Source organism: Pelophylax lessonae, assembly GCF_965119305.1.
Source record: "Pelophylax lessonae genome assembly, chromosome: 11".
Taxonomy (NCBI): Eukaryota; Metazoa; Chordata; class Amphibia; order Anura; family Ranidae; genus Pelophylax; species Pelophylax lessonae.
In genome coordinates, this window is record NC_138778.1 from 190556274 (window position 1) to 190567872 (window position 11599).

General features: G+C 47.1%; 1 protein-coding gene across 1 annotated transcript in view; it reads left to right on the forward strand.

Moving 5' to 3' along the window:
* Positions 1-10851, forward strand: part of TTPAL (alpha tocopherol transfer protein like) — a 50922-nt gene extending 40071 nt beyond the window's left edge. The window contains exon 5 of the mRNA XM_082272622.1: positions 10315-10851. Within this exon, the coding sequence (XP_082128748.1) occupies positions 10315-10590 (276 nt within the window). The 3' untranslated portion in view covers positions 10591-10851. The remainder of the gene's footprint in view (positions 1-10314) is intronic.
* The last annotated feature ends 748 nt before the right edge of the window (positions 10852-11599 follow it).

Genomic DNA, 11599 nt, shown 5'->3' on the forward strand with positions numbered 1-11599 from the left:
AGCACGATGTAACCACTTGCTGTGCCTAGGTGGCCTCTAGGACCCCCTAATGCCGCGAGCTGAGCCGCTGTGGTTCTCAGGGTAAATCGCCAGACCAGCCTGGCAGCGACAGGAGGAGGTATTCAGCCCAGTAATCTCTGCTCTACAGAATCACAAGATCCTCAGTGTAAATCCCTGGGATCAGGCAAGTCCCTAAGACAGGTGTAGAGTGACAGTACAAGCAGCAATCAACTGTGTCAGTGCAGAGTTTGCTGCAACGAGGAGGAGACTTGCCTGATCCCAGGGATTTACACTGAGGATCTTGTGATTCTGTAGAGCAGAGATTACTGGGCTGAATACCTCCTCCTGTCACTGCCAGGCTGGTCTGGCGATTTACCCTGAGAACCACAGCGGCTCAGCTCGCGGCATTAGGGGGTCCTAGAGGCCACCTAGGCACAGCAAGTGGTTACATCGTGCTATCTATCAGTGATTTGCCTGGATTGCCATTGGGTCCCTGAGGATACCTCTCCATATATTAAGAGAATATATCAAGTGTTATCGAGCATTTTTCTTATGGTCTGGTAAGAGGCTTTATACGCTCCTGGGTGGCTTGCTGATATTGGTGCATGTGGATTCAATGTTCTGCTGACTTTCCATTTCCATCTGGTAAGAGGCCTTTATGTCTGGTGGTGGTTCACCTTTCTATACTTGGATAGAATATACGTTTGCAGATCTATCTGGTAAGAGGCTCTACGTTTGGCGGTCTTTTCTTCCTTTATTATGATTTACACGCACATTTACTTGTTTTTTTTGGTAAGCGGCTGCACAATTGGTGAAGGATTTCACAGTATTTGTAGTCCTACACAGTTTGATTATTGACATTTTTGTACGGTATCACGCTATGGATTATTATTTTTCCTTCACATGATACACGACCATCTTATTGGGAGTTCCTTGTGCTAGAATTTCATTGGATCACCTGGGCACGTGAACTCATCTCATCATATGAACTCTGCAATTTAAAATTGTCGTTCTGGTAAGCACAATTCCTACGGGATCTTTTGGAAGCTGCACAAGATTCTCATACATCACTAGTCACTTGGGACTTTAAGGCTACATTCACACCTGAGCGTAGCGTTTTTCGCGCGTTTTTTACCGCGATTTTTGCGGCGTTTTTTACCGCGATTTTTGTGCAGGCGTTTTTAGATTGAATAGAGATCAATGGAAAACGCCTGTAATCTGCCCAAAAAGAAGCTCATGTACTTTTTTGAGCGTTGGGCGTTTTGTATACAGCCTCAAAACGCTCAGATGTGAACAGGGGCCATTGAAATGAATAGGATTTGTCTTGTTGGGCGTTTTGAGAGCTGATCCTAGAGCAGAAAAACGCCCCAAAAACGCCCCAAAACGCCTACATGTGAATGGAGCCTCAACAGTTGGACATTTATTTGTTTGTTTTTTCAATTCAGCGCGACTTATACAATACATACCGACTTAAATTTGCCTGGAAATTGTCCCATTTCCCCCGACCTTAGTCGGACCATGCTATGTCCTTTCTAATGGTTTTCAAATGTATTTCTTTTTTTGGAAGAGTGATATATATATTGCTTTGTTGCTTTGTATCCTGTCTTCCAGAGTCCCTGAGCGGTTCACATGAGACCTCTACTGCTACCCCAACTTTATCAGGCAATGTGGTAATTGCGGGGATAAGTTATCCAGTTCCTACACTAAGCTTTTCTGGTGGCAGGGAAAGAAGCTTCAGGGTTAATGAAAGATTTCCTTAAGACAGTACAGGAGGAAATGTTAACCACTATTAAAACTGTACGCTCTTCAGTAGGAACCCCAAGTACTATAGAACCAAAAGATCTTTCTTCAATGGAAGGTACCTCTTCAACAGAAAGCTCTTTACCTAAGACAGGACTTTCAGGTCCTCTGCCATCTTCCCAAGGTATCCCTTCAGCACAAATTAGGGAAGAGATTAGGTTATCACCAGAGGAGAGCCGCTCAGATTCCCAAGCCTGCTCAGAAGGTGAAGGGGACAGGGACTCAGATGCTCCAGATGAGGCAGAACCATCTAAAAACCTATTTGGTTTGGAGAACATGCAGGGTCTCCTTCTGGGTATTTATACCTCAGAAGAGATACCTGATTTGCCAAAAGAGACCTCAGCACAGGATAAGCACAGGATAAGCTCTATAAAGGACTAGGGAAAAGCCCTTCTAGAGTCTTACCTATCCACCATTCCCTGAAGGATTTAATCCTTAAACAATGGCAACTACCTGAGAACAGGTTAAATAAAGCAGGGTCTTGGAAAAGGTTTCCCTTTAAAGAGGAGGAAATAGAAAAATTCTTTAAAAAACCAAGACTGGATGCCCCTTTAGCTCAAGTGACTAAAAGGTCAGACCTCTCCTTTGTGGATTCAGGTAACATTAAGGATGCCATGAACCGCAAAGCGGAGTCCTTGCTAAGGAAGGCTTGGGATGCCAATGCATCTGCTATGGCTCCTGTATTGGCTGCTTCTTGTGTAGCAAGAAATGCTTTCTTTTGGGTTGACAGACTGAGTAAACATTTTTCTCAGACCAAGACTCTGGACGTACAAGATTCCCTTTCAGTAATTGGTAAGGCGGTGGCCTACCTAGCAGATGCTGTGGTCGGATCTGTGGTAGCCTCGGCCAAGACAGGAGCACTCATAAATTCTGCCAGAAGAGCTATCTGGCTAAAAGAATGGGAGGGGGACATTACCTCAAAATCCAAGCTCTGTGGTCTTCCCTTTGAGGGGTCCCTCATGTTCGGCTCTGGGTTAGATGAGGTCCTCACCAGATCCTCAGAAAAGGGGAAGAAATTTCCAGCCAAACCCAAAAAAGAGGTGAACAGGAAATTTCCAAGATCCAAGATTTTCTCTACGAAGGCCAACCTGTCATGTAGGATTGCCAACCAAACATTTATCATGATCCATGTCAACTTGGCCTTCAAAAGACATTTTGAGATTATGGGAGATTTCCATGATCTTGCAATTGAGGTTCTGGCTGCTACAAAGGTAAAAGATTAACCTTTTTAGGTGTCCTGGTTACATTCCATCGCTCTTCCGAGAAGGGCTTGTTGTGGAGTTTTGGTTGAGTTTACCTGAGTAAGGGAATATTTGAAACTGTACATGCAAATCCAAAACCGATTGACTTTCGGGGGAGTCCACCATGTGTGAAATATCGTTCCCCCCCCTGACCACAGTCTCTGAAGCACAATGAGGAGGCTCCCAGGACACGAGATTTCAACCCCCCCGGCACATATACCACCTTAGGAAACCTTATGATTCGCTCCATCAAAGACTTGTTCATGTATGATCTAGAATTGTACTGAGCAAGTTTAGCCTGATCCTCTGCTTCCATCGTTTCTCCCAGGTCCTTTTCCCATTTCTCCATATAGGACAACTTGAAAGATCCAGAATACAATGTAGAATATATTTTAGATACACTATATTGCCAAAAGAATTGGGAAGCCTGCCTTTACACACACACAAACTTTGACATCCCAGTCTTAGTCCGTAGCATTCAATATTGAGTTGGCTCACCCTTTGCAGCTATACCAGCTTCAGCTCCTCTGGGAAGACTGTCCACAAGGTCTAAGAGTGTGTCCATGGGAATGATTAACTATTCTTCCAGAAGCCCATTAATGAGGTCAGGCACTGATGTGGATGAGAAGGCCTGGCTTGCAGTCTCCGTTCTAATTTATCCCTAAGGTGCTCTAGCGGGTTGAGGTCAGGGCTCAATACAGGCCAGTCAAGTTCCTCCACCCCAAGCTTGCTCGTCCATGTCTTTTATGGACCTTGCTTTGTACACTGGTGTTGGAACAGGAAGGGGCAATCCCCAAACTGTTCCCACAAAGTTGGGAGCATGAAATTTTCCAAAATGTCTTGGTATGCTTAAGCCTTAAGAGTTCCCTTCACTGGAACTAAGGGACCAAGTCCAGCCCCTGAAAAACAACCTCGGTCCACCCTCGGTGTGTGCAGATGCCTGACCCCTGTGGCTGCAGAAGAATGGTAACTATGACAGTGTGCTGAGATTGGAAGCAGTGCATGTGTTTGAGGGGTTTGGAGGCATTGAATGGGGGAATTGAACAATATGTGTGCTGGGAGGAAAGTGTGGGTCTGAATCATTCTTATGCCTCCAATTCCAACACCCACCGCATTGCATTGGGGCTGCATTGATGGGCACTGTTCAGCTACATTGGTGAGGCTGCATTGTTGGGCACTGATGAGCTGCACTGAGATGCTGCCCTGATGGGCACTGATAAAGTTTTGGTAATATTTATTTTTGTAACCTCTGCATAAAACTTTTTGGAGTGTCCTTTTCATGAGACCGTATTTATGAGAGCGTGTTTAGGGGCAGGGTAGGGCAACTGGTGGCAAGTAACTCTTGAGGCCTGGCTTGTAGCTCAGGACTTGAAATTTTGAGCCCTGGTTTACACAATACACCTCTGTGGTCGCACAGATCTGAAATGCGAAGCAAACTCTTTTCTCTTTTATTCATGGACACAGCTGACCTGATCTTACCCATTGGGTTATACTGCCCCCTACAGGAGTAGGACATTGGGCAGAAAAAAAGTCTGGCTATGCCTTTGGGCAGTCCCAGGGGGTATACTCCCTCTCTCTGCTCCAGGTTCTCTGGTCCTGGCAATTTTTTTCTTTTTAGATATAATTTTTTCTCCTGTTTTTTTTTTTTTTCCTGTGGGATCTACAATCAACTACTGGACTGGGAATGGGTTGGATAATCTAGATGTAGTGGTCACCCCAGTCTGGCCAGTGAGCACACGCAGACCTCAGCTCCGCGCTGTGACATAGCCCCACCAGACAGGGGCTGGCCTGCAAGCTAAAGAGGTTGTAAACCCTTTTTTTTTTTTCTTTTTCACCCTGAAAGACAAACACATAATAAGCTAGTATGCATCGCATACTAGCTCATTATAAAATACTTACCTTAGAACGAGCCCCCGCCGTGCCGCCCGCTCAGCTGTATGACGGGCGACATGTCCAGTCGCCCGTCTTCCGGGATCGCGGCATCCGGCCATCTGATTGGCCGGAGCCGCGGTGACATCACTCCCGCGCACGCGCGTGGGAGCCGACGGTCACGGCATGGATTTCTGAAGGAACTGCACCAGCGGCCGTTCCTTTAGAGCGCATGCACCAGTGACGTCACTGGATGCATCTAAGGTAAATATCTCCTAAACGGTACATGTTTAGGAGATATTTACAGTACCTATAGGTAAGCCTTATTATAGGCTTACCTATAGATACAAGTGTCAGAGGAGGGTTTACTTCCTCTTTAAACACCTCGCGAAGTTGCATACGACCGGGTCTCAGCTCGAGTCGCAGCATTCATCCAGCCCGGCAGCCCCCCATTTTGATGGAGAGGAGGTTCTGTCTGGAGCGGTGCCCACCTGGTTCCTGGTATGGTCCCTGGAGGGTTTTGGGGTGGGCACCCTGCCTCATCTGTCTCCTCAGATCCTGAATCTGTTTCGGCCGCCGCGGACATGGGACACTCTGCTGGGTCTGCGACCATGCGCCCTGAGTTCTCAGATAGTGAAAGTGATTCCTCCACTTCTGCAACCACGCACGAAAAGGTGCTGGTGAATGCACTGATTGTATCTGTGCATAAGACCTTAAAAATGGAGGACGCAGCTGAAGCTGCAACGGAGGCGTCAGTTCCCTTTGGCACTTGCAAGCCATTCAGAGCGGCAAAGGGGTTTCCTTTCCTCTCCTATTTTGACAGAATTGTCACTAAAGAGTGGGAACCGGTAAAACATCCTCTTGTGGTCCCTAAACGATTTGCTATGCGGTACCCCTATGAGGAGTCCCTTCATAAAAGTGGGCTATTCCACCGGTGGTGGACCCTCCGGTCCACAGATTCAACAAGGCAACCATGATTCTGGTTGAAGAAGGACCCGGCTAACAGGAAGGCGGAGGCTGTGGCCCGCAATATGTACATCCTGGCTGGATCAGGACTGAGGCTTGTATTTACCATTGCACTGGTGTTGCAAACTCTGACCAAGTGGGCTAAGCTTTTATGCCGTGATCTGGAGGGGGAGCAGCTCCCCCCTGCGTTTTCTGAGCTGGTGGACCAGTTAGTCCAGGGAAAGCAGTTTATCTGTGATGCCTCTTTGGATGCGGCTCCCCTAGTCGCTAGGCTCTCTGTTTCAATAATCATCCTTCAGCGTATTTTTTGTCTAAAATGCTGGTCTGTGGACCAGACTTCTAAGAAGGCCTTGACTGATCTTCCTTCTTCAAGGAGATCGCCTGTTTGGAGCTTCCCTGGATGACATCATTAAGGGTCTCACAGGGGGGGGAAGAGTGGTTTTCTTCCACAGGCTACTAAGGGCAAGGACACTAGTCATAGACGTAGGCCATCCTTCTCGGCTCATAAGAAGTTTTTTCGTCCCTTAGGGGCCACTGACAAGGGATCAAAGCCGTTCAGGGTCTCCTCTGGTGGATCCAAGCGAACTTGGACTGGCAAGTCAAGATCCATGGACCTGTTACTTCCAGGGGTGATTGTCCCGGTTCTGACATCGGGAAGGTTTTTACTCAAACCTGTTTACAGTTCCCAGGAAGGAAGGCAAGGTGCGTCCAATCCTGGACCTCAAGGCACTGAACTGCTTTGTGCGAGTGCAGAAGTTAAGAATACTATATTCGCACGGTGGTGGCATCCCTGCATCAGGGGGATTTTCTTGCCTCTATCGACATCAAGGATGCTTACCTTCACATTCCAATATGTACCAGTCACCAGTGCTTGCTCCGCTTTGCCGTGGGAGAGGAGCATTATTATTTTGTGGTGTTCCTCTTTGGTCTCGCCTCTGCTCCTCGGGTCTTCACAAAAGTGTTAGCCCCGGTGCTAGCATTGTTACGTCAACGGGGGATCACGGTACTGGGCTACTTGGACGACCTCCTTCTGCGACCACCTACTGCTCTGATGTAAAACCTGGAATTCGCCATGCGAACTCTGAAGGAGTACGGCTAGATTCCGAATTTTCAGAAGTCTGCTCTGGTTAAGTCCACAAAGCTGGACTATCTGGGTCTGACTCTGGACTCAGCCTTTGCCAGAGTACTCCTTTCTCTGAACAAACTCCAGAAACTGCAGGCTGCGATTCATCTTCTGCTGTCCAGCAGATGGTCATCCCCCTGGACTTTCATGTGGATGCTGGGCTTGATGGTGTCTACCTTCGAGGCGGTTCAGTTTGCACAGTTGCATACAAGGTCCCTGCAAAGGGAGATTCTGGCCAAATGGGACAAGACTCCGCAGTCTATGGAAAATCAGATCCAGCTGAGCCATGGAACGAAAGAGTCCCCAATTATGGTGGCTTCTTTCTCCGGCACTTCGGCTGGGCAAATTCTTCCTCCCCTTTTATTAGACAGTGGTCACCACGGATGCCAGCCTGTCCGTTTTGGGGAGGCATCCTCGGCAAAAATTCTGCTCAGGGGATCTGGACACTGAGAGTCAAGACTACCGATCAATGTCTTGGAACTTCAAGCGATCAGACTGTGCCTGGAACATTGGAAGGATCGTCTTCCAAGTGTCCTGGTGGTAGCTGGCATTCTAAGGTGGGCAGAACGGTTTGTTCCAGCCCTCGCCGATGTACACATCCCCAGGGTGGAAAACTGGCAAGCGGATTACCTCAGTCGGCAGGCGTTGGACCAAGGTGAGTGGTCCCTTCATCCGGGAGGTGTTTCATTAGTTGTGTCTCTGGTGGGGCATTCCCGAGGTGGATCTGTTGGCGTCCCGGTTCAACAGAAAGGTGCAGAGGTTTGTGGCTCGGTCACGGGACCCTCTGGCGGATGCCACAGACGCGCTGGTGGCCCTGTGTGGTCAGTATTGTCTGATTTATGCCTTTCTTCCTCTCAAGCTTCTGCCAAGACTTCTATGCAGGATCGAGGCAAAAAGGATTCTGGTCATCTTAGGGTCCGCAGACTGGCCTCGCTGGGCTTGGTATGCCGATCTGGCGTTCTTTGGAAGCTTCCTCTGTGGGAGGATCTGCTGTCCTAAGGACCAATCTTCCATCCTGCTTTACATTCGCTGGCTTTGACAGCTTGGCTGTTAAACGCCAGGTGCTGATGGATAGAGGCTTGTCTGAGTCAGTGATTTTCAATGCTGTTAAAGGCTAGGAAATCTACTTCTAGGAAGATCTACCATAGTGCGTGGAAGACATACATTGCGTGGTGTGAGTCTCTTTGGGTTCATCCTCATTCTTTTTCGGTGACTTGGATCTTGACCTTCCTTTAACGGGGGGGTTAAGCAGAAACTGGCCTTGAGTACTATCAAGGGCCAGGTGTTGGCCTTAGTGGTCTTCTTTCAACAACCCTTGGCCACACCCTCATTGGTGCGTACATTTCTTCAGGGAGTTTCGGCATTTGGCTTCTCCCGTGCGGTCTCCATTACCGCCTTGGGACCTCAATTCGGTGCTCAGTCCTCCAGAAGCCTCCCTTTGAGAATTGTTGGGAGATTCCCCTGCTTACGCTGTCCCAGAAGGTGGCCTTTTTGGTGGCTATCACCTCTGCGCGCAGGGTGTCGGAATTGGCGACGTTGTCCTGTCCACCTTTCTTGGTGGTTCTTCGTCCCTGTCCGTCTTTCCTTCCAAAGGTTGTCTCTGATTTTCATTTGAATGAAGACATTGTTGCCTTTCCTGTGTCCCAGGCCAAAACATCCGAAGGAAATTGCTTTGCAGGCCTTGGATGTGGTCCTGGGCGATTAGACTGTACCTGGCAGCTATGGAGTCTTTTAGAAAATCAGACTCGCTGTTTGTGCTCACGGATGGGCCTCGGAAAGGGCTGTCCGCTTCCTCTGCGTCCATTTCCAGATGGCTCAGACAGACGGTGGTCCAGGCCTATTCCATCAAGGGTCAGGTTCCTCTTTTCCCCATCAAGGCGCATTCTATGCGGACACTCAGTGGGCCTTCCGTCATCAGGCGTCAGTGACACAGGTTTGCAAGGCAGCCACCTAGTCGTCAGTGCACGCTTTCACAAAGTTCTATGAAGTGGATGTTTTGGCATCTACGGATGCTTCCTTTGGCCGAAAAGTTTTGTAGGCTGCTGTTTAGAGGACCTGGTCCTCTTTGATGGTGTATTGTTTTTCCAGGTGGGCTCCAGTTGTTTTGGTTGAGCTCCTGTTTACCTGGTTGGCTATAGTTTAGCCTTGGGAATTTATTTTCGCTGTTCCCACCCCTCATGTTTAACACTGCTTTGGGACGTCCCAATGGTTAAGATCAGGAGCTGTGTCCGTCAATGAACAAAAGAGAAAATTTGATTTTTGACTTACCGTGAAATCCATTTCTCTGATGTTCATTGACGGACACAGCACCCACCCCTCTGTGGAGTTATAATTCTTCTGACACTGCTTGTAACAAAACTGAGTACCTATAGCAGAGTAAGGGAGTATACCCCCTGGGACTGCCCATAGGTGTAGCGAGACTTTTTTTTCTGCCTAGTGTCCTACTCCTGTAGGGGGTAGTATAACCCAATGGTTAAGAAGATCAGGATCTGTGTCTTGTCAATGAACATCAGAGAAATGGATTTTTCCGTAAGACAAAAATCCCATTATTAGTACAGACAGTGATTTTTGGAAGTATTCCTGAGTCCATGCAGCAATGGCCATCACCGTATCATGCCTGTTTTTATTGCAGGGGCCCGAAGATTACAAGCATCCAATATTTTATTTTCGCCTTTTCCCTTGCGCGCAGATTTCTCCAGATTCTTGGAATCATTTGATATTATGTACTGTAAATGATGATATATTTAAAGTTTTTGCAATTTTAGATCAAGGAACGTTATTCTGAAATTGTTTAACAATTTTTGTACGCAGCTTTTCAGTTTGGTGAACCTCTGCCCATTTTTACGTCTGAGAAAATCCTGACTCTCGAAGATGCTCTTTTAATACCCAATCATGTTACTGCCCTGTTGCCAATTAACCTAATTAGTTGCAAAAAGTACTTCTCTTCCTTGTTTGTACCAGCCAGCTTTTTGTTGCCCCTGTCCCAACTTTTTAGAACCTTATTGTTGCCATCAATTTCAAAATGACCTTTATTTCTTAAAAAGGGTACCTTTTTCTCTGTTTAAACATTTTGATATATTTTCTATTGTGAATAAAATATGGGCTTATGAGATTTGCAAATCATTGCAATTCTGTATTTATGTAGATTTCTACACAGCATCCTAACTTTTTTGGAATTGGGGTTGTATAAAGGCAAATTTGGGTACTTTCATATGTATTTGCATCAAATTAATTTCCAGTAATTAAATCAAGTTCTATATATTCTGCTTACACATATTATAAACGGCTAATATCCTGTTTTTTTTTTCTGTTCAGTTTTTCCTGCACGGGTCAGACTTGAACTCTCTCCACAACAACGTGCCAAAGGCCATCTTGCCCGATGAATATGGAGGAACTGCGGGCAAACTGGATACCTCTGCCTGGAGTCAGATCCTCCTGGCGTCTGAAAATGACTTTGCACAAGGCTTCTACAAGGCCGACCTTGCCCGTGATGGCTCCCTGCAAGGGCTTGTCATGAACGACTCAGAGTCTGACTACCTGCAGTGTGAGGAGTCCAATCGTGGGGTGAAATCTCAGCTCTATTGTTACTGAATGGTATTTTTTGTGATGTCATTTGTGTCCTACAGGAGAGGCCTCGGTATTCACGCCCTTTCCTGTATACTCGTATTACCTAAGTTACTTGGCTGCTGTATAACCATTCATTCATTGTGGTACACGCAGTCCTCTGGGTAGTTATTCCATTTAATCCGTCTATAAACAGTGCTGTTTTTAGTTATCTGTGAATTAGAAGTTTCCATCAAACCCTGCACCCCGGCTGAATTCTGAAACCAGGCTGTCAGTGGGAGTGCTTGTACTGGCCTGGCTGCCAGAGTGTTCGAGACGGGTAAAGGAAACCTTCCCTGACAGTAACATTAAAGTTATTAGGAGATGTTTACTTATGAGCAGGGTGGACTCAAAAACTCATGACTAATCTATTGAATTCGCTGCTGATGTATTGCAACTATACATGGTAACTGAAGCTGTTGACCACTCCTAAAGAAGGCCTTTCTGCATCTTTCCAGTGCTGGCTAGTCATGTGATCAGCCAAGAGTCAATCTTTAAAGGGACCTAACTCACCGAAGATTTAGGCCACATCTGCCAACCCATCTAGGGATCGGACAATAAACGCACCCAAAATTTGAGCCACATCTGCCAACCACTCTAGGGATCTAACGTTAAAGAAGTATAGCCAAAGCTTTTTTTGGCTATAGTTCTTCTATGGATCACTGTGACCAGTTTTCAGCCGTCAGCAAGCCAAAGTCCACTGTTAGCTGATGTGACTGAGCCGGTCCAGGCTCTAAAAAGATCCCAACGATATGGTTGGGATTCACCCAGCATCCTGTACCAACACCTGGCTCAGCGCCTCCCACCCCTTTCACAGCCCAGTGCTCCAGTGAGCACTGGAGGGGAAGAGCAGAGAGCCACTGACTGACAGTCGTGGCTCTCTGCTCAGAGAGGAGAGCGGAGTGATCAGCAGTGTTTGATCTCTCAGATCTCACTGCAGAGCCAGTGGAGGACAGATGCAGCATTGAATCGATTCTGCATCCACCTAAGTGAGTAT